Source organism: Terrapene carolina, unplaced genomic scaffold, assembly GCF_002925995.2.
Source record: "Terrapene carolina triunguis isolate 2854851 unplaced genomic scaffold, T_m_triunguis-2.0 Scaffold21, whole genome shotgun sequence".
Taxonomy (NCBI): domain Eukaryota; kingdom Metazoa; phylum Chordata; order Testudines; family Emydidae; genus Terrapene; species Terrapene triunguis.
In genome coordinates this window covers 38,802,118-38,829,689 of record NW_020664372.1, presented here as the reverse complement: position 1 = coordinate 38,829,689, position 27,572 = coordinate 38,802,118, and the positions used below count along the sequence as shown (strand labels likewise).

The 27,572-nt window shown below is 40.9% G+C and overlaps 1 protein-coding gene and 2 long non-coding RNA genes across 4 annotated transcripts in view; 2 read left to right on the top strand and 1 right to left on the bottom strand.

Annotated features, from left to right (window-relative positions):
* Nucleotides 1–11,080, bottom strand: part of LOC112109751 — a 23,408-nt gene extending 12,328 nt beyond the window's left edge. Inside the window, exon 1 of the long non-coding RNA XR_002908340.3 lies at nucleotides 10,832–11,080. This is a non-coding gene — a long non-coding RNA (uncharacterized LOC112109751). The remainder of the gene's footprint in view (nucleotides 1–10,831) is intronic.
* Nucleotides 11,081–11,606: 526 nt separating this feature from the next.
* LOC112109757 lies at nucleotides 11,607–16,360 on the top strand. 2 transcript variants are annotated; one of them, XR_002908342.3, is made up of 3 exons: nucleotides 11,607–11,734; nucleotides 13,415–13,543; nucleotides 15,953–16,360. It is a non-coding gene; the product is annotated as an uncharacterized LOC112109757 (long non-coding RNA). The 2 variants fall into 2 exon arrangements; XR_003899891.1 differs by lacking the exon at nucleotides 11,607–11,734 and having other exon boundaries at nucleotides 13,164–13,543.
* Nucleotides 16,361–23,148: 6,788 nt separating this feature from the next.
* On the top strand, nucleotides 23,149–24,694 carry POU3F3 (POU class 3 homeobox 3). The gene has a single exon (XM_024204266.3). It carries the CDS (start codon nucleotides 23,328–23,330, stop codon nucleotides 24,627–24,629), a length of 1,302 nt encoding a protein of 433 aa, XP_024060034.1. The 5' UTR covers nucleotides 23,149–23,327; the 3' UTR covers nucleotides 24,630–24,694.
* The last annotated feature ends 2,878 nt before the right edge of the window (nucleotides 24,695–27,572 follow it).

The following is a 27,572-nucleotide window of genomic DNA, read 5'->3' as shown; positions in this document are numbered from 1 at the left end:
GACTCCAGTTGACTTTACAGGGCTTTGGATGAGGCCCAGTGTGAATCTGCTTTTTTCCTATTGTATATTTCCTTATAATTAAATGGAAAAGGTCACAAGGGGAGAATGAAACAAAATGCAAATGGTTTAATTGCTAGTATTATCAACAAAAAACTAAGAAACAAGGCTAGAGATTTTTAAAAAAAAAAACAAGCCACCATTTCGTTAAATTTGAATTAAGTTAGATGCTACATCCTTAATTCATGATTACATGACCCTAACACCTTTTACATAGTAAAACAAGGAAACTATTATTAAACATCAGAAAATGGCAACTTGATCTCCTTAATCTAAATAAGTGGAGGAAAAAAATCTCACTCAGCACTTCCATACTTATACCATGTCATGGTAACAGGGTCCAGCCCTTACTCATCACAGACCTTCCCTCCTGGTTTTATATTTCAGAAAAAGGTTCCTTTTCCATAATAAATAATAATAATACCTGGCACTTTTTAAAGGTGGGTATGAATTATTATTCCCATTTTACAGATAGAGAAACAGGCACAGAGAGATTACATGACCTCTGTAAAATTTACAAATGTTTGAGGCCTGATTCTCCTCTCACTTGCACTAGTTTTACATTGGCACAACTCCAGAGATTTCACTGGAGTTACTCCTGACTTATACCAGTACAAGCGAGAACAGAATCAAGGCCAATATTTCCATTCCTCTTCCTAGGAATCTCTGTGTTGCTCACTCTCTCCACTCCATTCCTCGTACCCAAACACAATCAAACCACATCCTGTATCATGATGCACTTCAACACAATCTCACCCTAACCTGGACCTGGCTGGGACTTCTCCCTGCCATTTATAAACATGCCAAAAACTGATGGGAATTGCATTCTAGTAATACCGCAACAACTTTCCTTGTATAATCCCACAGGCCTAAATCCTATAATTGGATCCTCCTGGGCAGACCCCCATTGGGTTCTGTCCAGACTCAGAGTTCTGCACACATAGATATACCTGCAGGACTGGGGCTTTAGAATCTCTCAGAGATGTTTGTTAACTTAATCCTATATACCCACTAAGGCATAAGTATTTATTACTGGGCTTTACAAACGGTAGATAATTCAACACACACAGCAGCGATGACCCTCATTATTTTAGTTTCTATGCTGAATAGCTAACAAATAAAAACTTCTTGTCAGTGACACAAGATTTTTTTAATTTATAAAATGCACCAAATTATCAAAATTCAAGATTAGTGAACAAAAATTGAAGATGGAATGCAATGATACAGATGGAGCAAATCGTGCTCAGGATTACATCTAACCTAAATCACAGAGGAGCAGATTGTACAAATTACCCATGGTCCTGAGCTAGGAGATTATGCAAATCTGCTCTGCACCCCAAGGAGTTTTTGGAGGGATTGTCTCAAGAGGGAGACAATTCCCCCCCCCCCAGCTTCCTAGAACAGCGAGGCAATTCATCACCATGGCAGGGCCGCCCAGAGGGGGGGGCAAGTGGGGCAATTTGCCCCAGGCCCCGGGCCCCGCAGGACCCCCCATGAGAATATAGTATTCTATAATATTGCAACTTTTTTTTATGGAAGGGGCCCCCGAAATTGCTTTGCCCCAGGCCCCCTGAATCCTCTGGGCGGCCCTGCACCACGGGACGCTGCAGAGTGTGCTCCTCTCTCTGCAGCTAGCAGTTATGGCATGGTCTCACCCCTTGTAGGGAAATTTGTACCCCCAGGGACTCGTAGCAGGAACTCTGAGTAAAAGGATTGTAACTGCCCCTAATTCTTGCTCCGGGAATGCAAGGGCTTCTCATGCCCTTCCACCCTCCAGCCAGCACACCAAGGGCCAGGGACAATCTAGCCCTGATGAAGGCAAGTATGTCACACACCAGGGACTTGTGTGGTCTAATTGTAGAAAATCTACTACCCATTTGGCTCTACCATCAGCACATAACAAGCCACACAGCCCTCTACTCACTTAACAGGTTGCTCGCACTGTGCTGTGTTCTCACTGAGCATTCCCAAATATTGGCTGATCCAAAGCCCATAGAAGTCAATGAGAAGGTTCCCAGTTACTTCAATGGGCTTTGGATCAGGCTGTATATCCTTAGTAGCAAGTGTGTGAGTATGTAATTTGGATATGGCTGTGATTTCACACTGTCCTTGCTCATGGGATCTGACCACACTGGTGAACTATAGCTAGCTTGCCCACTGCTTTTATTTTCATTGCCGGGCACTGCACATGGAGTTGTCTCCAATTTACCAGTGAGCTACAAGTGGAGTAAGTGGCTGAGAGTCATGGGTGTTTGGCTTCTGTACACACTTAGCCAGAGTAAGATTTGACCTACTAGCTGTGAAAAAGCAGCTCATGTCACATGTGCTGCAAAACCCAGCCAGAACAGACTGAAGTTTAATCGTGGCAATGTTAACCTACAAAAAAGAGAACAAAAAGTTAAACTGCTTAGTATAAGGTGCTGCATGTCCCAGACATCAAGGAGGGGGGGAAAGAATTCAGCACATTAGAAATGTAAAGCTTTTGATTTGCTTTTTCTTTCCACAGAGACTAAGGTCCAAACCAACAGTGCTCCCACTCATTATGACACCCTAGCATGAATCCTATGAGTAGAACTTCTGATTTTTGGTTTTAACTAATAAACACGATAAAACTCCCATGATACAAGAAACAAAGAAAAATCAGTGTTTATCCAATAAACACCAGAAAAACACCGGAAATGGTTACTTGTGTCTAAGGGCTTGTTCGTGGAGTGGTAATGTGCACTCTGGGGGTGGGATGTCCAAAGCGCACTAAGATGTTGTGCATTAATTGGGCTGTGTACACCCCGCTGGTGTGTACTAAAGGTTACATGTCAGCAATAGTGCTTTTGGAAATAATACTACATTAAAACACACTAGGGGACATTACAAAGAGATTACTCATTACAGTATCATGGAACTTCAAACAGCTCCAGTCCACAGCTCCAGTCCACTGTTGTGTTGTGGATGTCACGTTGCTTGTAGGTACGCCTTCTGTTTTGGGGGATTTATTAATTTCATTTTTGATTATTTATTTTTAGCAATTTTTGAGGTTTATGTAGAAGTCCAAAAATCGGAGGTTTTCAGAGGTTCCTCTTCCTATATACTGAACTGAGTAATGTATATAGTGTATATAATGTATATACATTAGTCATTACAGTATATAGAAAGAGGAAAGCCCAAAAACCTAATTTTGGGACTTCTACATAAAACTCAAAAATTGCTAGAAATAAACCCTGAAATATTAAATTAATAAACCCCCAAAACCAAAATCCATACCTATGAGCAACATGACATCCACCCCAGAACACTGGGGTGGACTGGAGCTGCCTGAAGGGGACAGGTTTCAATTTCATGATAGAGATGTTGCCAGTAGAATGTATGCTACTGTGTCAGAACACATCGGGGCTAGTGATCAGCAGTGAGTCAAGACTACAGGGCCTATAGAAAACTAAAAAACAAGTAAATGTGATATATGCTGAAATATCCCTTTTGTAAGGGTAAATTATCAGTGCATCAGTGCATTCTCAGGCAGCCTGTGGGGAGGGATAGCTCAGTAGTTTGAGCATTAGCCTGCTAAACCTAGGGTTATGAGTTTAATCCTTAAGTGGGCTACTTAGGGATCTGGGGTAAAAATCTGCCTGGGGATTGGTCCTGCTTTGAGCAGGTGGTTGGACTAGCTGAGGTCCCTTCCAATCCTGATAGTCTATGATCCATTCATAATTGTGGCCACTGTGCAACCAGTTCACATCATAGTGCTGAAAACTTCCTCTTTAGCATTATTCTAACATCTTTTTGTTGGTTAATAAAGTCAAGGAAGAGTTTAAACCAATAGTTTTCTTGTTTCCAATAACTTGGTGGCCTCTTCTTTATGTACCCTGTGTATTAGACAAATATAGTTAATAGCAGCCAGACCTGATTGGCTGACATCTGTTTCTTTACAGGATTTATATTTGCCAAGTAGCCGGACAGCAATATCCATTTAGTATTCATGGAAAGTACTTACAGAACAATAATGACAATAATTGCTTCTGATTCTTGTGTTTACAACACTGCCAAAGTATCATTAGGGCCTTATTTATGGATAATAATGCTTATTAATCACAATTATTTGAATTTTGGAATGTATTAGATTAATATTCTTTTGTATTTCAGTTCTGTACTAATGCTGTGAAAGGCATTTATTGCGTGCAACTCATTGGGAATGCTTATTTTGGAAAAGTAAATCATCTGAGCAATTTTCAGGTAATAGATAAAGAAATGATGTGCATATCACAGTGAGCACAGTGAGCAATGGATACCACTACTAAAATCAGCACCTGTGGACTAAAATCAGGGACAGACTCTGAAAAGAAAATACTCTGAAAGGGATACTGATATTACTGGTTAGTTTGCTTTTAGAAAGCCTATTGAATAGAATGCTTTTTATTGTTTTGAATAAATATTTTCTTTTTTGTCTGTCTTTAAACTCAAACTTTAGTAATATATACTATACTGGGGGAGAGTTTCTGCATAAATTCTAAGATTCATGGACACTTGAAAGGTTGCTAACATAGGAAGTATAGTATAAGAAAGACTTAATTTTGGATGTAAATAATTTCAGCTTTTATAAATCAGTGTCTGATAGTGCTGGAATAATATGATGAAATGAAAGCGTAAGAGGAAATGACAGTTGTAACAAGAGAAAACGTAACCCTAAATCTAAATATCAGCTGCCATATATTCATATTCTCCTTTTGTCCTTCTGTAGTACTTACAATTCTGAAAAAACACCAAAGCTACTGTAGTACCAAACTCTCGGATTTTTGGTGTGCGGCCAGCTCCATAAATTTGCATTTAAACAAATAAAATCCAGAACAGTGTCGTATGTCTTTTTTTCCTGAGATGGTTCTTCAAGCATAATTTAAAGAGGCACTGTCAACTTAAAAATCACATTTTGGTCTGATTTTTTTCCGCCTGACTGTTGATGTAACACTTATGATTACTATCACTGAAAAAGATTACAGAAACTATCTTCCTATATTTTATTCAGTTTATTTACTTTGTGCTTTTTGTAGCAATTTGTGCATAGTCAGCTTAACCTGTGTAGTAGGTCACTTCCCTCTGTTTGTGTGATTCTTTTATTCAGCACCCAAAAACATTTTTAAAATAACTGTAAAAGCACAAAACTAGGGAAATTGGGAGGAACACTTAGGTCTGGTGAAGTACCTGAAACTACACTTAACTCATATATTTAATATTTATATAAGCTGACAGTGTCCCTTTAAAATGTAAATATTTCACCTATTAATATTTTGGCTGGCTTTACGAAATATATTTATAAAACACATGCATATAGGTTTACCGAGAATTTCAAAGCATTAAGCAACAGTCCATGCTGTATATAGCTGGATCACTATTAGAAGAATCAAAGATATTTTTAAAATATTTTATAAGAGTTGAGCCCAAGTAGCAAAGATCAGGCCCAGATCTGGAGTGAAGTTTTACTAAGTTCAGTTCCCAAAGAACTATCCCACTGTTCAGAGGAGGGAGCAGGTCTGTAGTTGTACGGCCTGGTATTATCCTTTGCTTAACCCATTGTTATAGACATAAAGGAAGTTCAGATCCAAATTAATAGCTGGGTTTCCCCAAATTTGGGGATGTTTGGCTGAGGGGCTTTGACTAGGCCCATCCCTAATTTCTACTCATCAATATCTGACAAAAATTGTTTCAAACATTGATCATGTTACTGAAGGTCTTTGACTAATGATCAATCACCCTTTTTAGTTCTTCTGATTCTACTGTACTAAACAAAATTCCATAATGTCAGCATTTGAATGTTACATGATTAATTACAATGGTACAGGACATGACATCATCTCTTCCTCACTCTTATTTATTGCCCCCCTACAGAAAGTTTAGACTGGTGGTTAGAATTCAGTTTATTACACTCAGAAATTTGCCCTTCCTAAGGAGGCCCAGAAAATATACTTCTTAGTATTTCCAAATCATAGCACGAAATCTGTGGAAGAATATAATACTAAGATCTTAACTTGTGTAACCTAAAATGGCAGCATTGAAAGCATAACTCACCATATGCAGCTTCCAGTCTCCCTGTATTTAATTGTATTAAAGTATTTGTAGCACTGATATCACTTTTTTTTTTTCAAAATGTTCTTAGTGTTTTAGGGACTGTTCCTACTCTCCCTACTGTAAATGGCAAAACTACCAACAGTTATAAATGGAATTATAGTACCGGCACTTACATCATTGGGAGCAATAAAGAACCTTTGTGCATGGGGTAAAGTGATTGTTTTGAGGGAGAGGGTGTTATACTACTGCTTTCTTCAATATTCAGTATTCCTTTTATCCCGAACATCCGCTACAGAAAGAAACCTAAATTCCAAACAACAATCTTTAGCCCAGATTTTCAAACCAGCACACCAAAATCTAGGTTCCTTAATCCATATTTAATTTCCCGTGGCCTGGTTTTCAGAACTGCTGAGCTCCCACAAGTCCCACTAAAGTCAATGGCAGCTGTAAGTACTCAGCACCTTTGAAAACCATTCCACTTGCATTTAGGTGGGTTCCTAAATATAGATTTAGGAGCACCCAAGTTTGAAAATGTTGGCCTTAATGCACAATATGAGGACCTAATCCTGCAAACTCTTACTCACATAATCAATGAGACAACTCATCTGAGTAAGAGTTTGCAGGACCAGATCTCAAAATAGTGCTAAACTGTAAACTGCAAACCTACCTGCTTACATTAACAGTGGGACTGCTATAGGTTAAACTTTAGGATTTAAGGGTATTGAAAATCTAAGACCAATGTAGAACAGTTTTGTCTGAGTAATTTGTTCTCTGATAGTATTATTGCAACTACGATACATAAAGGAACATTTCAACATGAAGCTAGAAAAGACTTAGCCACATAAGTAAGTTTGAAAATAATCTTTTTTTCTTGCTTTATTTTACTTACTATATTTCTCAGTGAAACTATATTGTGTCTGCCTGTCTTTAGTGTAGGCTTTATTGTCAAATTGTAATTCTTTTTGCTTTCAAATTGCATGATTATTCTGTATTTATCCCTCCAGATACATAATGTGACCATTTCTCTTCCTTATTTTTATATCATTTATAGCTACTATAGTTTTGAATTCATAGCCCCACTTCATTAATTGGCTTGATATAAAGGCTTCTTTTACATATTTGAATGGAATTTTTGCTCAGCAAATTACATCTCTATATAAAACAACATCTTTATTAAACTGTAAGAAAAAATTAGGAATAAAAATAAAACCATACGTCACCATCTGATATTCTATCAACCAAAAAGTACACTCTTGTCTACATCTAAATATCCCTGTAGGTGTTATATAATTTTAATACATTCTATATATTTTGTATTTTTTTTCTCTGTTGTAGCATGTCTGATTTCTTTAATTCCAAATTTTTAAAAAATGTTAAGGCACCAACCATGGGAGTAGATTTAGTATGATTTTCATTATAAGTTCAATAATTAAACTTTAAGCATGACATGAATATCCCATTGTTTTAAAAAGTTTCTTTTGGAATAAACAATCATGATTCATATTGGTATAACAAAATTTCAAACAAAAAAAGTGGAAACGAAAATGTGTTTTTATAGAAAAGAAATTCACGTTTAAACAAACATGGAGGAAAGGGCAAAACTGTTTAACAATGGATTTTTTTTCTATCAGAACAGATTAGAATTTGAAATCTCAATAGCAAGATTTAAAAAGAGATTGGACATTTATATAGAGAAGACAACACCAGACAGAGTTATCATAATTAATAACAAAAAAAATTGGAAGAGATATTAAACATCGGGAGTCAGGGCTTTAGCCCATCTCTAACTAGTAAAGTTCAGGAAGAGACCTAATGTGGGGGTAGATTAACCCACATCTGCCTATCACAAGGTTCATCCACTTTCCTCTGAAGCATCTGGTTGACCCATCAGAGACACGATATTGGACTACATGGACCTTTGGTCTGATCCAGTATGGCAATTCCTATGTTTTTCTGTCCCTAATGGGAACTTCAGTATTTCCTAATTCTTGTCAGTGTCTTGTGTAATTTGTAAGGTAGAAAAATTCTCACAATCATCTGGATCCAACACCACTTTCTGATCTCTAACTCTTCGAAAAAGCTTAACCCTGCATTCCTTACTTAGAGGCAAATTCTGCTTGCCTTAGTTGTTGAAGCCAAAGAGAATTTTGCTTGATTAAAGTGAGCAGGATCTGGCCCTCATTTCTCAGGCTGGAATAATTGTTATTGACTTAACTGGGATCACAATATGGCACTCAGACCTTACTCCAGCAACCTCCTCATAGATCTTAATGAGAAGAAGATATGGCCTTCATGCCAACCACATTATAACCCCACTGCAGTCAATGGCATTTATGTCAGAGTGAGGATTGAGAGACAGATCCTGCTCATTTTATTCAGGCAAAACTCCCATTGGCTTCAAAAAATACAGTAAGCAGAATGTGGCCCTAGGCAAGGAACATTGGGTTTAGCTTTAGCTTTAGCTCATTTGTGCTAGATCAAAACCAGAAAGTGTTGAAGTCAAAAGGAGCTTTGCATGAAGAAGGACTGAGGGCCATGTCTTCATCCCACTGAAAACATTCAATGGGACCACAATTTGGAGTTGGAATGCAGAATTTGACCCTAATATAATCCTGCCAATAGCTTTTATTGTGATAATTTTAATATTGTAGTATTTTTAAAAAAATCCAATGCCAAATGTTACATGATTTGCTTTAAGCAAAAGCAAGTATATTGTACAGATTACTATTCTAATCTGCATTAATTTTAAAACCAAATATGATTATTGTTGTGTTATCTGTCTTCATGTTTTCTATAAATGTCCCTTTATGGTTTTGTTTTTAGTATGTATAAAAAAAATGCAAGAATTATGGAATATATCAATTCACTTCATCTCATTAATCAGCTACTTGATAATGTTTTTCTTGCAATGTAGTGGAAAGTAAAATGAAGGTTCTTTTTTATAACGTCCAAAATTAAATTCCTATTCCACAATGTTTATATTTCATGTGCAAAATTACCTGATATGTTTAGATATCTGACTTCAGTTCTTTAATAAATTGCTTCATTGGCAAAATGTTGCATTTAAAATTTAGAATCTAAAATGAACTACTTATGTTTTCTTGATATGAAACAATTTTTAAGTTCACAGTAATTTTACATATGACGCATTTAAAATATTAATATTTCATATGTATTATTCACTGACTTCCAGGTGTCATAGCAAGTTAGTGACTCTTCATATTTCAAAGGAAGAATTGTTTCTTTTTTCAATACTAATGTTCTATTAATTCACTTTGTAATATCACTCCAGTTCAGGCAAACAGAATTGCACTAAATTACTTATGCCAAAAATCATGCTGAAGTTGCTGACATTATATAAAATTTCATTTTCCATTACTATTTTATATGGTCTTATCTTGTTAGTGTCTTTTTCAAGTGCAATACATGGCCCTCATTAGTTAGTTTTAGAAACACAGGTATATACATGAACATTTATATGTTGAGATGAGAGTACATGTGGATATATATTATACATTCTATCAGTTAAGTGGATTTTACAGAGTGAAACTTCCAGTAAATTACATGTAAATATTCTTTATGAACATGCTGGTCTAATTTACAGTTTCTTTGGTGGAGCATCAACAGATCCAGTTACTGTTGTTTTTTCAGTAACTTAGTGTGATTTTCTGTTCCAGCATGTGTTTTAAAATATATAAAAGGCAAATCAACTGAGAACTTTCCTGTTATAAAGGCCTAAAGGCAAACAGCTTCCTCATCAAGTCCAAAGAAAGGCAAAAATTCTGGATGTGAAAAGAGAACCTATTTATGACCCTGTAACATTCATATTCTTCATATAAAGATCACATGGCTACATAACTATCCCCAAAGATATGGTGGAAAACATACCTGGAGATGCTGAAAAGCTTTAATCAGTGAATCGGCAAATAATTATCAAATGCCCTTCAGCAGTGAGATAATTACAAAGCACTGGATCCAGAATAGTGAACAGTAGTGAAATTACTTATAAATAAATGTAAAGATCTAAAAATATACATGGCTAGTTGTCTAACCAACTCTTTCTGAATGTCATCAAAATCAAACCTTGCTATAGGTAGGAATGCAGTTCCAAGGTTATTCATAACTAATCTTCAAGGAAGACATATTAATATATATATATTAAGTATATGCTCTGAACTTTCAGTTTTGCTACATTGTTTAGTATAGTACAGGTAAGGTCTCCCATATTGGTTTAATTTCTGCCATGTTTTCAATTTGGAATTTAATAAATCTGAACATTTTAAAAAAAAACAACAACACTTGATCCAAATCTTTTAAAATAAACAAATAAACCCCTTCTCGTTTGTGACCACAACAAAACGATTTGGATGACAGTAAGACAGTAAACAACATGAGAGTCTCTGGGTCTGTAGTATGGAACAGTCTTCTATTTCTATCAATTCTTCAGACGCCAGGATTTTGACATATAAACTAGACCCCCAACTCCAAATTAACAACAGAAGTAAGACACCATCATATAGACATACAAAGTCAAATGCTCTCTTTTCTGTCTAGCCCACCTAAAATATTAAAAGAGCCAGAACAAAGCAAGTGCACATCAAGCTAGAACCAATTAAGGAAACGAAATGTATTTACAAACACACAGGGAGACAGAGGGAGACACACACATACAACTTACTGAGCATACTGGAAGGGATGGATTTTCTCCCCCAGTGATACTTACCTTAGGAGTGCTCGCAGGAAGGCACTGGGTTAAAGTGTAATCCCCTTTGATATTTTTGATCCAGTTTCACGCGGAGTAGCGGGGGGAGGGAGAGGAAGTAAAGAGAGTGCAAGAGAAAAATCAAACTTGGGTACCAAATTATAGATCAGTTAGTGGCGGAGGAGGGGGGGTGAAAAGACATAATTACTGACAGAGTCTGGACACCCCACGCCTCCCCCCGCACTGGGGGCTGACTGAGTGGGCAAGGGAGGCAGGGCGGTGAGCCAGGCGTGCTGGAGCGGTGCAGGGCTACCCCCCCCTTCCCACCCCTCAGCCTTAGCGCAAAGCTACAGCGCGGCGGCGGAGGAGAAGCAGCAGCCGCAGCTACCTGGGAGCAGGCGGAGCCGTCGTGCGCAGCGCGGGGCTGGGCGAGCCGGAGGGGCCGGCCCGGGGGAAGGGAGCCGAGGGCTGCCGCCAGTCGCTCCGCGCGGCCAGCCGGTCCCCTGGGTGCCGCAGGCGGGCGGCGCTCGGCTGCCGGAGGCGAGAGGGAGCCGCGCAGGGGCGGGGGAGCGGGGCTGTGGGTGTGCGCGCGCCCCGGGGGCTGCTGCTGCTGCTCCCTCCTTCAGCCTCCCCCCGCCCGCTCTGCCTCTCTCGCCACGGCCGGCGGCTCCCGTTTGGCAGCGGAGAGGAGCGGGACTCGGCAGTCGTCGCCCCCCCGCGCCCGCCCCAGTCCTAAGGAGATGCACTAGAAAGCGGGGAGGAAGGGGCTGGGGGGGGGGGGGGATTGGGCTCCTGCAACTGCACCAGCCCAAGTGGGAGCCAAGGCTGGAGAATCGATTGCGTCATTTAGGGGGGGTTGCCCCCCTTTTTCTTCCCCGAGCCGGATTGATCTACCTGCCAGTCTGTGCAGCTCTCCCCATCCAGGTGCCGCTGCTGCGCCGGTGTCAGTCCGTCCGCAGGGCTCGGGCGGGGGGAGTGGGGACCCCGCGCGGTAGGTGGCTCGGGCAGGGGGGGAGCAGCAGCCAGCCCTTGTCTTGCGAGGCTCCGGGAAGGGTCAGGCCGAGCCGATGAAAGCAATTAAGATACATCTGCTGTGTTTGCCTTTCCGCCGTCCTCCTCCCGCCTCGCGCCCGTGTGAGCCGTGAAAAGCTGCCAGCTGACGGGCGGCTTCGCTGCTACAGGATCGCTTGCGCCGCGGTGGATCCCACAGCAGCACATTTTGTCCGTGCAGCTTGGCTTCAACGCACCCCGGCAGACTAAAAAAAAAAAGGAATTCATTGGTGCTTGGAGGTTGCTATTTTAATTGCAGGGTTGTTGTTGTTTTTTTGTTTGTTTGTATGTTTTTTCAAAAAGTTGCCCGTGTGCTGGAGAGGGGGAAGGATGCTCCCAGATCCATCTCCTGGTGCCCAAGGCGTGTGTTGAAAGTGTTAGCCGTCCACTTTTGCATTGCACGGTGGGGTTCATTGAGCCCACTGTCGTTTCTCCTACTTCAGCTACAAACAAACTTTTCTTCTGCAGAGAGGAAGTAGCTGGGGCTGAGAACCTGAAGGTAGCGAATCCCTAGCGGCTTCCCTCGAGCTGCACTGACCCCAGCACACAGGCGAAGGAGCGGTCTGTAGGGCCTGTTTATAACTGACAGACAGTGAAGCATGCCGTACATTTTAGACAAAATAACAGCCTCGGGAACAATTCCCCTCCCTCCACCAACGGCTGCTTATCCCGGCATTGTTTCCTTCTGTAACTGATCCTCTCTAAGAATGTTTAAACTCAGCTTCAACCATTCAAGTCTTTTTTTCCCCATAGTGTCAATATTAAAAGTGTACATTTCCCCTAATGAGATGCAGATCATGAGAATCTATTACTGGGGCCCATTTTGACTTCAGATATATGAGAGAGAAAATCCACTACCTAAATGAGTTTATTATATCGATTCTGTAGGGTAATAACCTATGGATGTTGCAAATAGTAGGGGGTGTTTTGTTTTTCATATGGTATATAGTGATGAGTCTGTCAGACTATACACTGCTTGATCTTTTATATATATAATATACAATATTTCATACACACACGCTGATGATACCTTAGGTGTTTGAGGGTGGGGGACACAATATCTTATACATTTGAAGTTTTTATCAGGCAGAGCAGATTACTTTAAGCGTTCAATTTCTCAGCGATCCAATTTTATTAGGATTTACTATCATTTGTGTTGTGCATCCCTGGGGAAATAATGCTTTGATTAATGTAATCCTGGGCTGGGATCCGCCACATGCCCCTCTCCCAGGAGAAGAGCCCTATTTGACAAACAAAAACAGAGCCGCAACTATTGCAATCTGCACTCACCTTTAGAAGGCACAAAAAAATCCACCCCTCTCTCGAATACAATAGCAGCATTTCAAAACAATGTGAACTCGTATTAATTTACTCTGAATGCTCCTGATTCAGTGTGGGCTGTCCAGTCCAGCCCTCAACCTCAAAGACAGCCCAACGGATGCTCCTCTGTTCCCCACAGAGAAGCAAAAGCATCTCTGGGAAGCCTAGTGCCTCTCTGTAGATCTGCCTCTCCTTGGTCTCTCAACATTTCTGCCTCTTTGTTTCCCACTGCAGGGCTTGCTGCAAACTGTTTTCAACTCTCCTCATTCAATCCAGCAGCCAGAGACCTATGAAGCTCTGTCATTTCATGAGATTCAGTCACACATACCTGAAGCCATATATACCTCTCAAACCGGGGCAATGGTAAGCAAACCACAACAAAGTGCTCTAAGCAGTTCAAAGGGGAGGTAGTGGGGCCCCAGAAAACAGCCTTGTACAAAAGATCTTGTTAAATAAGAAGGAAACATTCCACCTTTGTTATTGTTTCAATATCTAGATTTTTTTTCTTTTGTTTTGGAAAGTGCTTTTCTCCCCCAATGCGGAGCAATATACTTTTAAAAGGCCTAATGAAATAAGCAAACCAAGATCAGAACTAAACCTGCTTTCCCTTCCTTTGTAACAGTAGGTGAACTGGCCTGTAGTCCCCCCACATCCTGAAGCACGTTATGGGCAGCTGAAATGGTAGTGCAATGTTTATCTTATTCCACCATAACAAAGCAGGTCTCATGGTGCCTGAAGAGGAGATCCAGTGACAAAGGAGGGCTCTGGCTGCGGTTTTGCCACTTTATTCAAAGTCTGGATTAATAAATCCAGGCTAGGGAGGAGGGCTCTCAAGCCTGAAGATAGGGGATGCGATTTGCACCAGGGTTTTCAATAAGATGCCAGCATCTCTCTCGTGTTTACCCAATGACCGCATTACAGTGACTCAGCATTTACGGTTTCTTTAGGTGTTTTTTTTTTCCCCCTCTTCTTTTCTTTCCTGGTGAAAAACGATGCAATTACATTTCTGCATGCTGATCTGAGCGTTCGAATAACAAGCTTTAAACGCGTTATCAGACGCTTGTTAAAGGGAGTGGGGGTGCTGAGAGAAGAGAGAAATGCTGCATTTTTTTAGAAAGAAATTTAAATTAAAAGCAGCTATAGACAGAGCTCGGCTGCAGCTCCGCTTCAATCAATGCACCGAGGCAGATTAGGAGAAAGTCTCAGTCAAAAAGCGTAAATCACGCAAGGGAAAAGTTAGTTAGAATTCATTCCTGTCTTTTGCGAGCATAAAATGACTTTCCTATGTGGGATTCACTCAGTTTGCCTCACATCCCTCCCTTCAACAGTATAAAATTGTTCTTTACATTTTATTTTTAAAAAGTGGATCTTTAATAAACCACTGTTTGTGGGCGTGTTTGTTTGATCATTTCAACCAAACAGTGTAAAAGGCCCAAAACTCACCATTGCTACTATTGTTATGGTAGGTTCCTTGCTTCAGAGATTGCAAAATTGTAGTGGGAAGTATACAAATCCATGTTAGGAGCTCAGGATCTCCTCCTTCACAACCCCATCAAGCAACAAGAATTTTTAAAAAGTAGGATCAGAGGGTTGAATTTAGGGAGGAGGTTGCAAAGAAATGATGAACGATGTTAACTTTTGACTGTAGGAGTCATGATAGAGTTGAGTGTAGCTTCAGGGAAATAAATCATTTAATCCCAGAGCTACTGAAGTCCCCTTTTCAAACATTTTGAGGCTTGAAATCATACTGCTGTAAAAGCGACTGAGTACTTAAAAGTATCAAACATCAAGAAATGTAGATATATTAGGAATGGATCCAAAATGAGAAAAAATAACCACGCGATCATGAAAATATCAACCAGATTATATCTCCCAAGGAAAACAACAACAACAACAACAGCATCAGCAAAAATGTAGCTCTTGCATTCACTAAAGGAGAATAGACAGCATGTGCATGTTTGTGTGAAATGCCAAAAAGAGCAGCCTTAAGCTTGACCTACTGCAATCTGCACTGAGCTCCTCAGACAATAGACAAGTTCAAATGTCAAAAAATCTAATAATAAAAAACAGAGCTGCCAAACTGCACGAACTGTTTTCTGGTGTACCACAATTATTCACCCTCTTATCCACTAAGAGACTGCCAGTCTTATGCGCGTAAAAGAAAATCTATGTAATGCATATAGATTTTTTTTAAATGTGAAATGCGATTGAGATGGCCAGCAAGCAAATCAGAATATGTCTAATGAAAGCAAGGCTAAGGTTTCCACAGCCTTTGAAAGACGCTAACTTGTAAATCCTTTTTTACGTTGCTACATGAACAATTATTCTTATAAATAAAAATCTACATGTTTGAGGAGCTAGGTTGTAACTATCTATCCGGAGAATTTTAAGGGAGGTGGTGACATTAAGTTTCATATGCAATGTGTCTACATGGAACTCAAGCCAGCAGATAGATTATTCTATTCATTTGAGAACTTTCATTACTATGCATGTTAGGTGCACCCTAAACACAATAGAGTGTATAATATCAGAAATGTGCTGTTCTAAACGTACCTATATTTTCAAATATATCTTAATTGTATGTGTAGTACTGTGTTATGTTACTAATTTATTACAGAATCAGAAATTATTTATTACCCTAAACAATAAATAAGGTTCATACTGGAACCTTCACAATTAAATGTATGGATAAAAGATCATCCTGCCTATTGTGTATCTCCTTGTTACTGTAAGCCTTTAGAAGTAATATGTATATTTTCCTCTTTTCTCCAGATTGGCTGGTGTAATATCTCTTGTTCAGCTATCAACGCTTATATGAACTACTATATGGGTAAGGTTTAAAAACAGAGCAAATCACATTATCCAGGAATGCTACAAATCTGGAATCCAGTCAACTCCACCTTTTCATCTGACTGCTCTATTATAAAGGAAAACATTTTACATATAGCATACTGTATATGTAGCATGTCTTTGTTTAACATTTTAATTTGTAAATGCTAATTAGGCAGTTGCTCTCCACAATTATATTATTACACACCTAATCATTCTCGAATATAAGTAGATGAATACTAAATACAGTAAAAAGCCACTTTGTATTTCCCAATACCTCGGCACTGTTCTTCATTTTGCAAATGAGTCTTTCCGGACAAAATAATAATAATAATAAAAAAACTCTTTGTAGCTTTGTTTTAATTGTCCTGGTATTTAAGGCATAAACGTGGCGGTCACATCCAAATAATATCTTTAACAGCCAGCATGGAAAGTAACTCTATCAAATTAACTTGTTGCTCGTTTTAAGTGTTAATGTTTTCTATTTGCTTTTATTCGCTTCTACGTATACAGACAGTGAGTCATACAGGAATAAGACTGAGGAGTTGACCTACTAGAATTGTTTTCTTGGACTATAAATTCAAGTTGCATTTGAGGTAGAAAAAAGACAAAGCACGAACTGCACTAAAATGCAATATTTTTCAAATATGGAATATTAACCATCACTGGCCTCTCTAAACTCAAAATCCCGTGGTCATATGTCCAAAAACTGTTTGATAAACAATGCTAAATCCAAGATTATGTGGTGACGCTTGTGAAGAAAATTGCACTCTAGATATGTACCCTAATAGTCTTGGAAATAGTCGTTGCTTTCTTTGGCAAATGCGGTAAGGTGGGAAGTTTTAGTCCTGTAAATATCTCCATGTATTTTCAGTCATGTTCAATACACGGCAAGGCTTAACTCAGTTGTAAAAGTGAAGGCATGTGAACATTTTGCACATGGCAAAAAAGAGAAATGTCTATTTTTTCATTGTTTCTTTTGCTGTTTACTTCTCTCTATTATGTTTTTGACCAGTGACTTAGCTTTCCACCAGATACCACATTTATGGGCAATACTATTTCCAGGATTTAATTGGTCTTTATATTGTAAAGACAAAGAATAAAACTTGCAGTCACACTGAAACTGACGAAGTTCTAGTTGGAGAGAACCTGTCTTTACCGCCTGGCAGAGATTGTTATGGTTATGCATCAAACGTGCGCTTGCCCCACCAGCGCTTCCTGGCACTTCCCCTTTTACAGGTGTTTAGCTGGTGCTAAAGGAATGTTAACTTGCTGGTGTGCATATAGATATACAGATAGACCTTCATAAGAATAAACATATGTACTTATCAATAAAATCACAGAAGTAAATTACTTACTTATGTGTCCCATGCAGCCACCTAGAAAAATAACTAACAGGAATGGGCTCCTTGAGCAATATGTTAAGACTATGTACAATATGTTTGCAAAACGACAGAAAATCTGAGCAGACACCGAAGTTAAGATTATTTTATGTCTGTAAATATCTACAACTGGAACTTCTTGTGTAGTTTTTGCATGTGTTTAGTGACACGGACTTCAGATGATCTAGATTGTTAACATAATGTTATTTTATAGCTACATTCGAGATAGTGAAGTAATTGAAAGAGAGTGAGTGGCTACTTTATCGGGAACATTGCAGATACTTCTGAAGGTTTAAAATGGCAATTAAATATTACATGATGTAAAGACACCCTGGATTCTCTTTGTTGTATCTGCAGCGGTTTAAAAGCTTTATTTGGACAAAGTCTGTGTGATACATTAGGTTACCCTGAAATGATGTTTTTATTTATTTAACTGATTTCACTTACTTGGAGGTCTTAGCTCACTTTAAGATAATGCACCAAATTAACAACTTTTAGGATGGCTTTTTAACTATTAGTCAAACTGTAAAGCCCAATGTAGAATCTTGTGTTTCTATCTTAGCGGTGTGACAGTTCTATTTGGACTTAAGTCTGTTGTATTTAGGACATAAATTTACTTTAGCCTCTTTATCCACCCCACGAGTTCACTATTTTGATGTCACCATTTATATAACTATATAAAATATCATAGACACATATAGTTTGGAGAGGGCATTTGTTCCTCTGACAACTCTGGAGGAATAGAATTGTTGTTCAATGTAGTAGCGTTTTACTCACCAGGTTCTGAGCCGCATCAGTGCGCCCCCTGCTGACCATCAGTGCTCTCACTGAGCACTTCAAAAGTTTATTTTGTTCTGCAAACCGTATCATATAAAATTAACGACAACCAATAAAATTATCTTATATGTTTCAACTGTAAAAGTCCAAAACAAAATAAAGCTAGTTTTAGTGAAGCTAGAAAGCTCTGGTTTGGCTTCGTTCTCTTTGGCTGAACGAGGGTCCTTTTATCTAAAGCCCAGTGCACAAACATATAGCTTAATGTGACTAGTGTTCTTCCTTTTATTTCTTTCTCTATGGCAACCAATATGTTCTGCTCAGAAATGTTCCCCCATCAAGGAAACAAATGATCTTGAGGGAGCAGCTCTATACGGCATCTGTTCCAATGGAGAACACAGAGTTAACCCCAGTCAAAAGAGACGCTGAGACCGTCATCAAGAAGTGGAAAATGAGCGATTCTTCTCCCCCAAAATTGAAACCTATACCTCCCTAGTTTTACAAGTCATTTTATTGATTTGAGTATCGACCGTTTCCAAAGAAGTAACTAATTCTAGGGAATTACAATGATCACGAGCTGTTGTGTATCCAAAAGAGCAAAAGAGTGCAAATAAAATAAAATTAAAATAAATGAAAGTAATGCAATGGATATTTAAGCCTGGGTAAAGTTTTCAGTAGGAGTACCTGGCCTACTAATTTCACCTTACATTATTTATCACATTATTTATCACACTCACCTAAACGCTGTAAAAGAGTTTCAGATCATTAGACTATACCTCTCAATTAGATGGGAATTCAGGGAAAGTGGATCTAGGGACAAGGAAAACTGTCAGAAATGAGAAACAAAGTGAAATCTGGTTTGTAATGCTCAAGCCACAATCTCCTTTGAGAATAAAATGAAGGGATGTCCTGGTTAGTTTTGATTGATTATACTCTTTCTGATGGACTTTCACTACAGAGCTCTAGATGTTGTGCTTAACCGTCTGTTCCCTAGTTACAATATTAACCCTGTGTATGCACCATAGCTCTCCTCCTCCTTCTCCTCTTCATCTTCCTCCCCCAGCACCGGACTGGTTTATTTCACTCCCCAGCTCTCAGCAGGTGTCCACTTCTCTACTTTTTGCCTTGCCCCTCAGCACACTACTGCTGTTCAAAGCTGATTTTCCCCAGTCATCGGAAGAGATTCTCCTGAAGAAACATTTGAAAACAATAAATATTTATAATCCTTCACACTTTAGAATCCATAATATTTTCTAGGGCTTTTTTCCCCCCTGAGTGCTACAATAATTAACAGTGCCCAGAAAAGTGAAGTAGTAACCAGAAGACTTTCCAGTACTAAAGAATTGCTTTACTGCCTTGAGCTTTGGAATGAGCTTTTTATGTAATATTTCACTAAGGCGGTTTTTTGTTTGGGGGGTGGGAGGGCGCTGGTGATTTTTTTTTTTCATTAGGCTTGCTTCCTTCCAGAGAGTTGCCATGGGTTCCCTGTCTTTTCCTAAGCTTTTAAAAATAGATTCACAGGACTTTAAATAAAACAAAAATAGAGAAAAAAATGAAAAACACTTACCGACCAGACTTCCAGGATTTAGAGGGCTTTTTTAAAATTTTGTAATTTTTTTTTGTTTTAATAAGGTGACAGGGGAAAAACCATGTTCTCAACTCCAGCGAAACGATCCATGCTAAGATTTTCCTTTGCACTGACTCCACTAAGCCCAGCTCTCCACTTGTCTATTATTTTCACCAAAATATATGAAAATTTATGCAAATGAAAATCAGCACTAACTGTTCTCCCCTTGTTATACTTTGGATTTTTTTTTCCAGACAAAACAATCACACTCTGCAAGGGAGGGGGTGGGCGAGAGTTGAGGAACTAAGTTGTTGTTGGCTGTTGTTTTTTGTTTTGTTTTTTGTTGTTTTTTTAATAAAACACAAAACTCCAACACAAGCTTATTTTTTGGTGTGCGTGTGTACAATATTTTTAGGATTTTTTAAAGAATGTAGATCTGTTTGCAGAGGCGCTATCACGTTTCATCAGGCCACCTGAGACGGCTTTTGAAAGCGTGTACTGTGAAATTCATAGCAGTAATTTAGACAAAATCCTCACTGTATATTAATGAAAGACGGCCCCATGGCACCGTTCCTATCCTCCCCATTCAGTGTAAACAAAACCACGAGACTCACTCGGTTTTTGAGCCTGATCCAAGCAAAATCGGCTGGAAAGGAAAACATGGGGTTCTGGCACTGACTATTCAAACGTCTGCACCTGGAGATCTCAGATTTATTCAATGAAATCTGTGTTAGATCTTTTATACATATAAAATGAAACCTTTGGAGGACGCATGGGAACAAAAAAAATCGTTACGTTTAGGGTTTAGTTACCATTACTCTTCAGATCTGTATACTTCACATTAATGGTTTTTCTAAACCTACCTAAGATGGTATCTTTCACCATGCAAGCAAGGACCTGGACAGGGTCCTAAATAAATTCTGCTAGTCTACAGTTAATCTTCAAATCACGCAAATGCTGCATACTTGCTATTGGGGATGTAGTCTGTGCTAGAAGATGAATTCAACTAGCTGAATTTTGTGGGGGAAATTATCAACTGAAAGAGGGGAGCGTTATGTTTCACATTTTAATGTAAACATAATGCATTTTTCTATCCATAGGCGCGCGCACACACACTATATGTGTATATGCATTATACATGACGGATAGGTAGCCTGTATGGATTACACAACACAAACACAATCATTAGTAAAGATGTGTTCCTTGAATGTCCGAATTGTGTTATTTCATTGGAAATCCCCGAGGAGTGTTCAATTTGCCCTTGTTTTGGTTGCCACTTTCTCTTTTTTCTTGGTTCACTGAGGTTGCCTGTGTGCAGCGTTTCCGCTTGGTCGCATCTCTCTCTCTCTCTCTCTCTCTCTCCTTCTCCTTCCCCCGCCCCCCTTAACTCTTTCAGCTGGACTAGAAATAATAAAACGTTTCATACAACCAGATCGGTTTCCTGCGAAATACCAGCGTTTGCAGAATAATAAAAAATAATGGGGAAAAACCCATATATATATATGTATACTGATATACGTATATCAGTAGGAAATGGGGACAGGGGATTGTTTGGTGGATCTAGAGCAGGATTCAATTTGGATTTTTTTATGATGAGGATTCAGGTTTAACATATTTTATAATAATACACGTGGTCAGCAGCTTGAGCTGTTCTATGTGGTAAAGGCATTTTATTGTGCATCCTCTCAAATATTGTTGATATTAAACAGTTCGGTGCAGCTATCCATATAAGTGTCCAAAGACATATGAGCTGCATTCTAGTTCCCATACATACAGGGGAACTCAGAAACTAAAACAAAGAAGCGTGTGGCTGATTGCATGTAATTAAGAGAATAACTTGCCATGTTAGCTTCAGTCTAAGATCTGGTAAGGGATCATGACGGTGGAGACTGGCCAAAAACCTTAGTAAATCTTAAAAAGATATTAGCTCCCGCACTTTGCCTTTCTGACATATGTAGAGAGAGATAAATGGAATACAAAACTTTGAAACAGAACAGGACGCTTCCTTCTGTAGGTGATGACTGTTTGATTTATGTAGACTGTAGCCTATATACAATGGCTGCTTACAGATGATGGGAATTATTCGCCCATGAGGAGACTCATGTGCATACAAGTAAAATAAATGCATTATTAGATAGTGTTTTTCTCTCTTCCCCTCATCTTTCTTTTCATTCCTTCCCTCTCCCCCCGCCACCCCCCCACCCCGCATGCCCAAGGGGTTTTTTTCTCCCTCTCTCCCCCTCCCCCACATACCCAAGTTGCTCTGTGCTGGGAGAACTCAGATTTATCCGCTGGGCGTTAAGAGTTAAGACGTTGAGGGGAGAAGAAGAGGAGGGGCCGGGAAGGGAGCGGGGGGTGAGTGGGGGGGGGCAGATTTCCAGCTTCTACGCCACTTTGCCTAAATTAAAAAGCAACCAATCGGAACGGCCGGAAGGGGGGGCCTCGCGTCCGGAGCCAGTCATTCTGGCTCTGTCAATCACGCAGCGGGTCTCCAATCAGCGGGGGCCCTCGCGCTCGACTTCCTTGTATTTGGGAAAGTGTGGTGGTGGTGGTGCGCGCGCTCGGCGGAGGGTAAACATTCGGCAGTCCCCGCGCTGTGAGGGAGGGACGGGGAGAGAGAGAGAGAGAGAGAGCTGTCAGGGAGAGCGAGCCGGTGGGGACGAGCCGCGCTGCTCTCCTCCCAGCACCACCCGGGCACGCTCTGCAAGCCTGGCAGCAGCCAACTTCCCCCACTGGAGTTAGTGTACCAAGGAGCCCCTAGATGCACACACACATACGCACACCTCTCTGCCCAGGCGCTCCTCCTCCCGCAGCCCGCTGCTGGAATTAACCACCAACCTTGCAAGGGAAGGAGAACCGTCTTTCAACCTCCCTCCTTTTTTCTTTTCTTTTTTTTCCCTCTTTTTCTTTTTTTTAAACTGCCCAAAAGGGAGGCAGGGCGGAGGGAAGATGTCTCACCCAGCCCGTGCCTCCAGCGAGAAGGCTCCAAAGGGACTTGCGTTTCAAAGGGGACAAAGTGCTCCTGCGAGAGCCCAACTTTGAGACATGCAGCAGCAGCATCCCCAGCACCGCCGCCACCATCCTCAGCCCAGGAAGTTTTCCTAGGACACCGACCAAACTTGGCAAGAGAAGAGGAGGAGGAGGAGGCGAGAGCCAGGAGCCGAGCAGGGCGAGAGCGAAAAGAGGGAGCGCGAGAGAAAAGCCACCCGCGCGCACAAACCCTTCGAGGAGGAAGGGGAAGAAAAAGTTTCGCTCCGGCAGGGGCAGGCTGCGAGGGCGAGATGTGCTCCTGAGGGAGTGACGGGGAGAAGGAGAAGGGGGCTCGTCGTTGTGTCCCCCCCTCTCCCCTGTTTTTGAGCTTTGATTTTTTTTTTTTTTTTTTTTTTTTTTTTAAAAGAAGCAGCCCGGGCGTTAACAGGTGAACGGAGCTCACGGGAGATCGGGGCCAAAAGCCAAAGCGGCTGGTGAGGAGGCGAGCCCCGGTTCCTGCGGAGCAGCGCGAGTTCCCGGGAGAGGGTGTTGACAAAGGGAGCCGAAGAGCCCCCAGTTGTGCGGATTGGTGGCACGCCAGCAGGCAGGGGGGTGGGGGAGCGGAATGGCCACCGCGGCTTCTAACCCTTACCTACCCAGCAACAGCATCCTGTCCGCCGGCTCCATCGTGCACTCGGACTCGGGAGGAGGGGGCATGCAGCCGGGCAGCGTCGCCGTCACCTCGGTCTCCGGCGGCTACCGGGGCGACCCCTCCGTCAAAATGGTCCAAAGTGACTTCATGCAGGGAGCAATGGCTGCTAGCAACGGCGGCCATATGCTGAGCCATGCCCACCAGTGGGTGACAGCCCTGCCTCATGCAGCCGCCGCTGCCGCCGCCGCCGCAGCCGCCGCCGTGGAAGCCGGCTCGCCCTGGTCCACCAGCCCGGTGGGGATGAGCGGCAGCCCCCAGCAGCAGCAGCAGCAGCAGCAGCCCGATGTGAAAGGCAACTCCGGCCGAGACGACCTGCACGGCGGCACGGCGCTGCACCACAGGCCACCCCACCTGGGTCCCCCACACCAGGGCCACCCGGGCGCTTGGGGAGCCACCACCGCCGCCCACCTCCCGTCCATGGCCGGGGGACAGCAGCAGCAATCGCTCATCTATTCCCAGCCGGGGGGGTTCACGGTGAACGGGATGCTGAGCCCTCCCCCTGGCAGTCAGAGCTTAGTGCACCCGGGACTGGTGAGGGGAGACACGCCAGAGCTGGGGGATCACCCCAGCCACCACCATCACCACCACCACCAGCATCAGCACCACCAGCAGCACCACGGCGGGGTCAACAGCCATGACCCCCACTCGGATGAGGACACGCCGACCTCGGATGACCTGGAGCAGTTCGCCAAGCAGTTCAAGCAGCGGCGGATAAAGCTGGGCTTCACGCAGGCAGATGTGGGCTTGGCCCTGGGCACCCTGTACGGGAACGTCTTCTCCCAGACCACCATCTGCAGGTTTGAGGCTCTGCAGCTCAGCTTCAAGAACATGTGCAAGCTCAAGCCTTTGTTGAACAAGTGGCTGGAGGAAGCCGACTCCTCCACGGGCAGCCCCACTAGCATCGACAAGATCGCAGCCCAGGGCAGGAAGAGGAAGAAGCGGACCTCCATCGAGGTGAGTGTCAAGGGGGCCTTGGAGAGTCACTTTCTGAAATGCCCCAAACCCTCCGCCCAGGAGATTACGAACCTAGCGGACAGTCTGCAGCTGGAAAAGGAGGTGGTCAGGGTTTGGTTTTGCAATCGGAGGCAGAAAGAGAAAAGGATGACCCCCCCGGGGATACAGCAGCAGACCCCCGACGATGTCTACTCCCAGGTCGGCAACGTGAACTCCGACACGCCGCCCCCACACCATGGACTGCAAACAAGTGTGCAGTGAGAGTCACAACAGTAAGGGAAAGGAAGAGAGGCGAGAAAGGGAAAGGGGGAGGGGGACCGACAACAACACCACACACACAAAAATCCAGACTTGTTTCGACTATCTATCTATCTATATATAGACTATATATATCTATATATACATAGATATAGATATAGATAGCTATATGAAACGTTTAAAAAGGTCGATCCGAGCGCTAGCATTTATATTGTGGTGGGGAGGGGGTGGAGATGCATAATGCACCAAAACTGCAGATGTTTTTTCTTTCTTTTTTTCTTCTTTTTTTTTGGTAAACATTTCTAAATTATCCCCTATTTCAGCGATGAACAGCACCCACCCCTTCTCTCCCTTTACGCCCTCCCCCCCAAAAAAAATGCCCCCCTAAAAGGGCTCTCTTATATGAATCACGGAAACTTTTTTCTCTCACACACACTTTTCTTTTTTTATGGGAGCAATCAAAAAAAGGGAAGCAGAAGCAAAATCATCTGCCTGGTCGGAGGGTGCCTGCTGCATTCCAGGACCCTGTTTTTCTTGGCCAAACCACATCATTTTGGTGCAAGATATCAATTCTGGGGGTGGGGGGAGTATCCTGCAAATTGAAAAGGGTCACTTTCTCCAGGGGGGAAAAAGGGAAATATGCACACTGCACTAAACACAAGCAGACTGTATAGGGAAGCAAATATATTTATTCCTATATATATATATATATAGGAATAAATACCCGCATACCGAAAGCTGACCCTGAAAAAGGGGGGGAGGGACAGACACCGTGAGAAAAAAAGAGGAGAGGTTGTTGGTCCCTAAAGTTCGAGCTCTATAAAAGGACTTTTCATGAATTAAGGGAAACAGCCAGAGAAAGGGAAATAATTTAGGGCTGTCAAAGTCGTGCTCCTGACGGCTGCCAATCATCATGGAAGATTCCTTAAAAAAATCCACTGCTAATATTTTTTTTATTAATATTTTTATTTTTATTTCTGGACTGATTCAGATAAAGGGATTTAGAAGTACTTGAGCATCTGCAGCTGCACTTATCTGAACTTCTCCTCTCCTAAATCCGTTGCCAACTTTGATTGAATGGGTGCTGTGGATGTGATTATATAATACTGCCATTTCCAAGCAGTGTTTTTGGTAGGTTTTAATAAACAGACTTTTCAAAAAGACGGCAATATAGAATTGTTAGATCCGTTGTTGATCTAAAAATATTTGCTTTATATTTTCATTAAATGACTTCTTTTAATATTTTATTCAGAATACCTATGAACTGCTGCAAAACGGTAATTTATTTTTCCCCAGATCTTGTATTAAGTGTTTTTTTCAGACGAGCACAAATCAAAATGAAATGAAAATATGGACAGTTGTTAGGTAATAAGGGTATCTTTTGATGTGATAATTTGATTGTAATTTAATTTGAGTAGTGATTCCGTAAGAGCTGATTGAGAAAATAAATTTGTTAGAATGAAATAGTCTGTGTCTGATGCATAAACACTGTGTCGAAAAAGTTCTCTTAAGGAAATATTGCAAATATTTAAATGGTAGAACTAAGGATGACCTGCTTTCTGTATCTGGTATCTCCTTCAGGTATCTGGAAATGCAGAGTTCCAGTATTCATGCTGTTAGCATTTTAGTACAGTACTCATTTCTTATAAATCCGTATACAAAGTAAATTTCCGTAGAGTTTTCCATAAATATCCCTGTGTAATGGGATAGTAAGGCAAGATTAGAGAATAAAAGGCCACGTTCTTTAAAATAATTGTTTTATTTTAAGATTAAACTTCAGTGCAGTAGATGTGTAAGTGTATGGACTGATAATTAATGGCTAATACTGAAAGCAGTTTTGTTTTTAAAAGTTTAGTCTCTTTTCTCTCTTTTCAAACTAAGAAACGAAGGCTAGGGTTTTTTTAAGTATAAGTTATTTTGACACATTTAATGTCTGTATAATATTTGTATTTAATTTATCGTTATAATTTAAAGAAAGGTACTTTTTTCAAAAAAAAATATAGAGATGATACTTTCAAAATCCTACCTACGGTCCTCATAGTTTACCATTTTTGTTGTTGTTGTTGTTTGTTTGTTTGTTTTAGGCTTTTTTGTACGAGGTGTGCAGTGGTGTAGTACAGTTTTTCCTTCACTCGACTATAGTGTTGCCATTCCTTTTTTACAACAAATGTGTGTATAAGTAACGTTTAAGATGCCAATAGATGCACTAGGTAGGCTGTCATATTTATCTGCTAAATTTATTGCAATATACACACAAGTGAATGAATATTTCAACTCTTCATTTTGAATTGGTAATGTTGTCGAAACTACAGATCTAAATTTAATGCCTCTATGTAATCCCCTGAAAACGTATTATAGAGAAATATTTTATTTTTTTATTAATGTAAGCTTTCAATACTCTCTGGTTTCCCCCGTTCTCCCATTTTCTTCCTCCCTCCCTTCTTTCTCGCTATGTGATATTGATGCTGGGGTTAAAACCCCAGAAAACTGCTGTAGAAACAACACACATTTATTCCTTTTTGACAGGCCTTGTGTCACTTTCATAAATCAAATCCAACCATATAGCCGTGTACTGGGATGCATTATTTTAACACCAGATCGTAGTAAATATCACACTCGTTTTGATTTGTGAAATCCGAAAAGGCCATATTAGAAAAAGGGAAAGTGAAAGGATACAAGACAATTTCATTTATTCTCTTTGTTTAATTTAAGAGCTTCCCAGTAATTTTATAAGGGGAGGGGGGAGAAAGGGAGGGAAGGAAGGAGAGGAGGAATCATGAATTTTGCTACATGCAAGGGAAATCAGAGAAAGGACCTCCAGTTTGGAAGCAGTGGGTTTGTTTTTATGTGGTGGATACTATTAACACGTGAGGTGGAATCCTATTTTTCACACATGAAGGGTGGTGGCTTATTAGACATGGAGTGAGTAGGTCTATTTAAATTTCT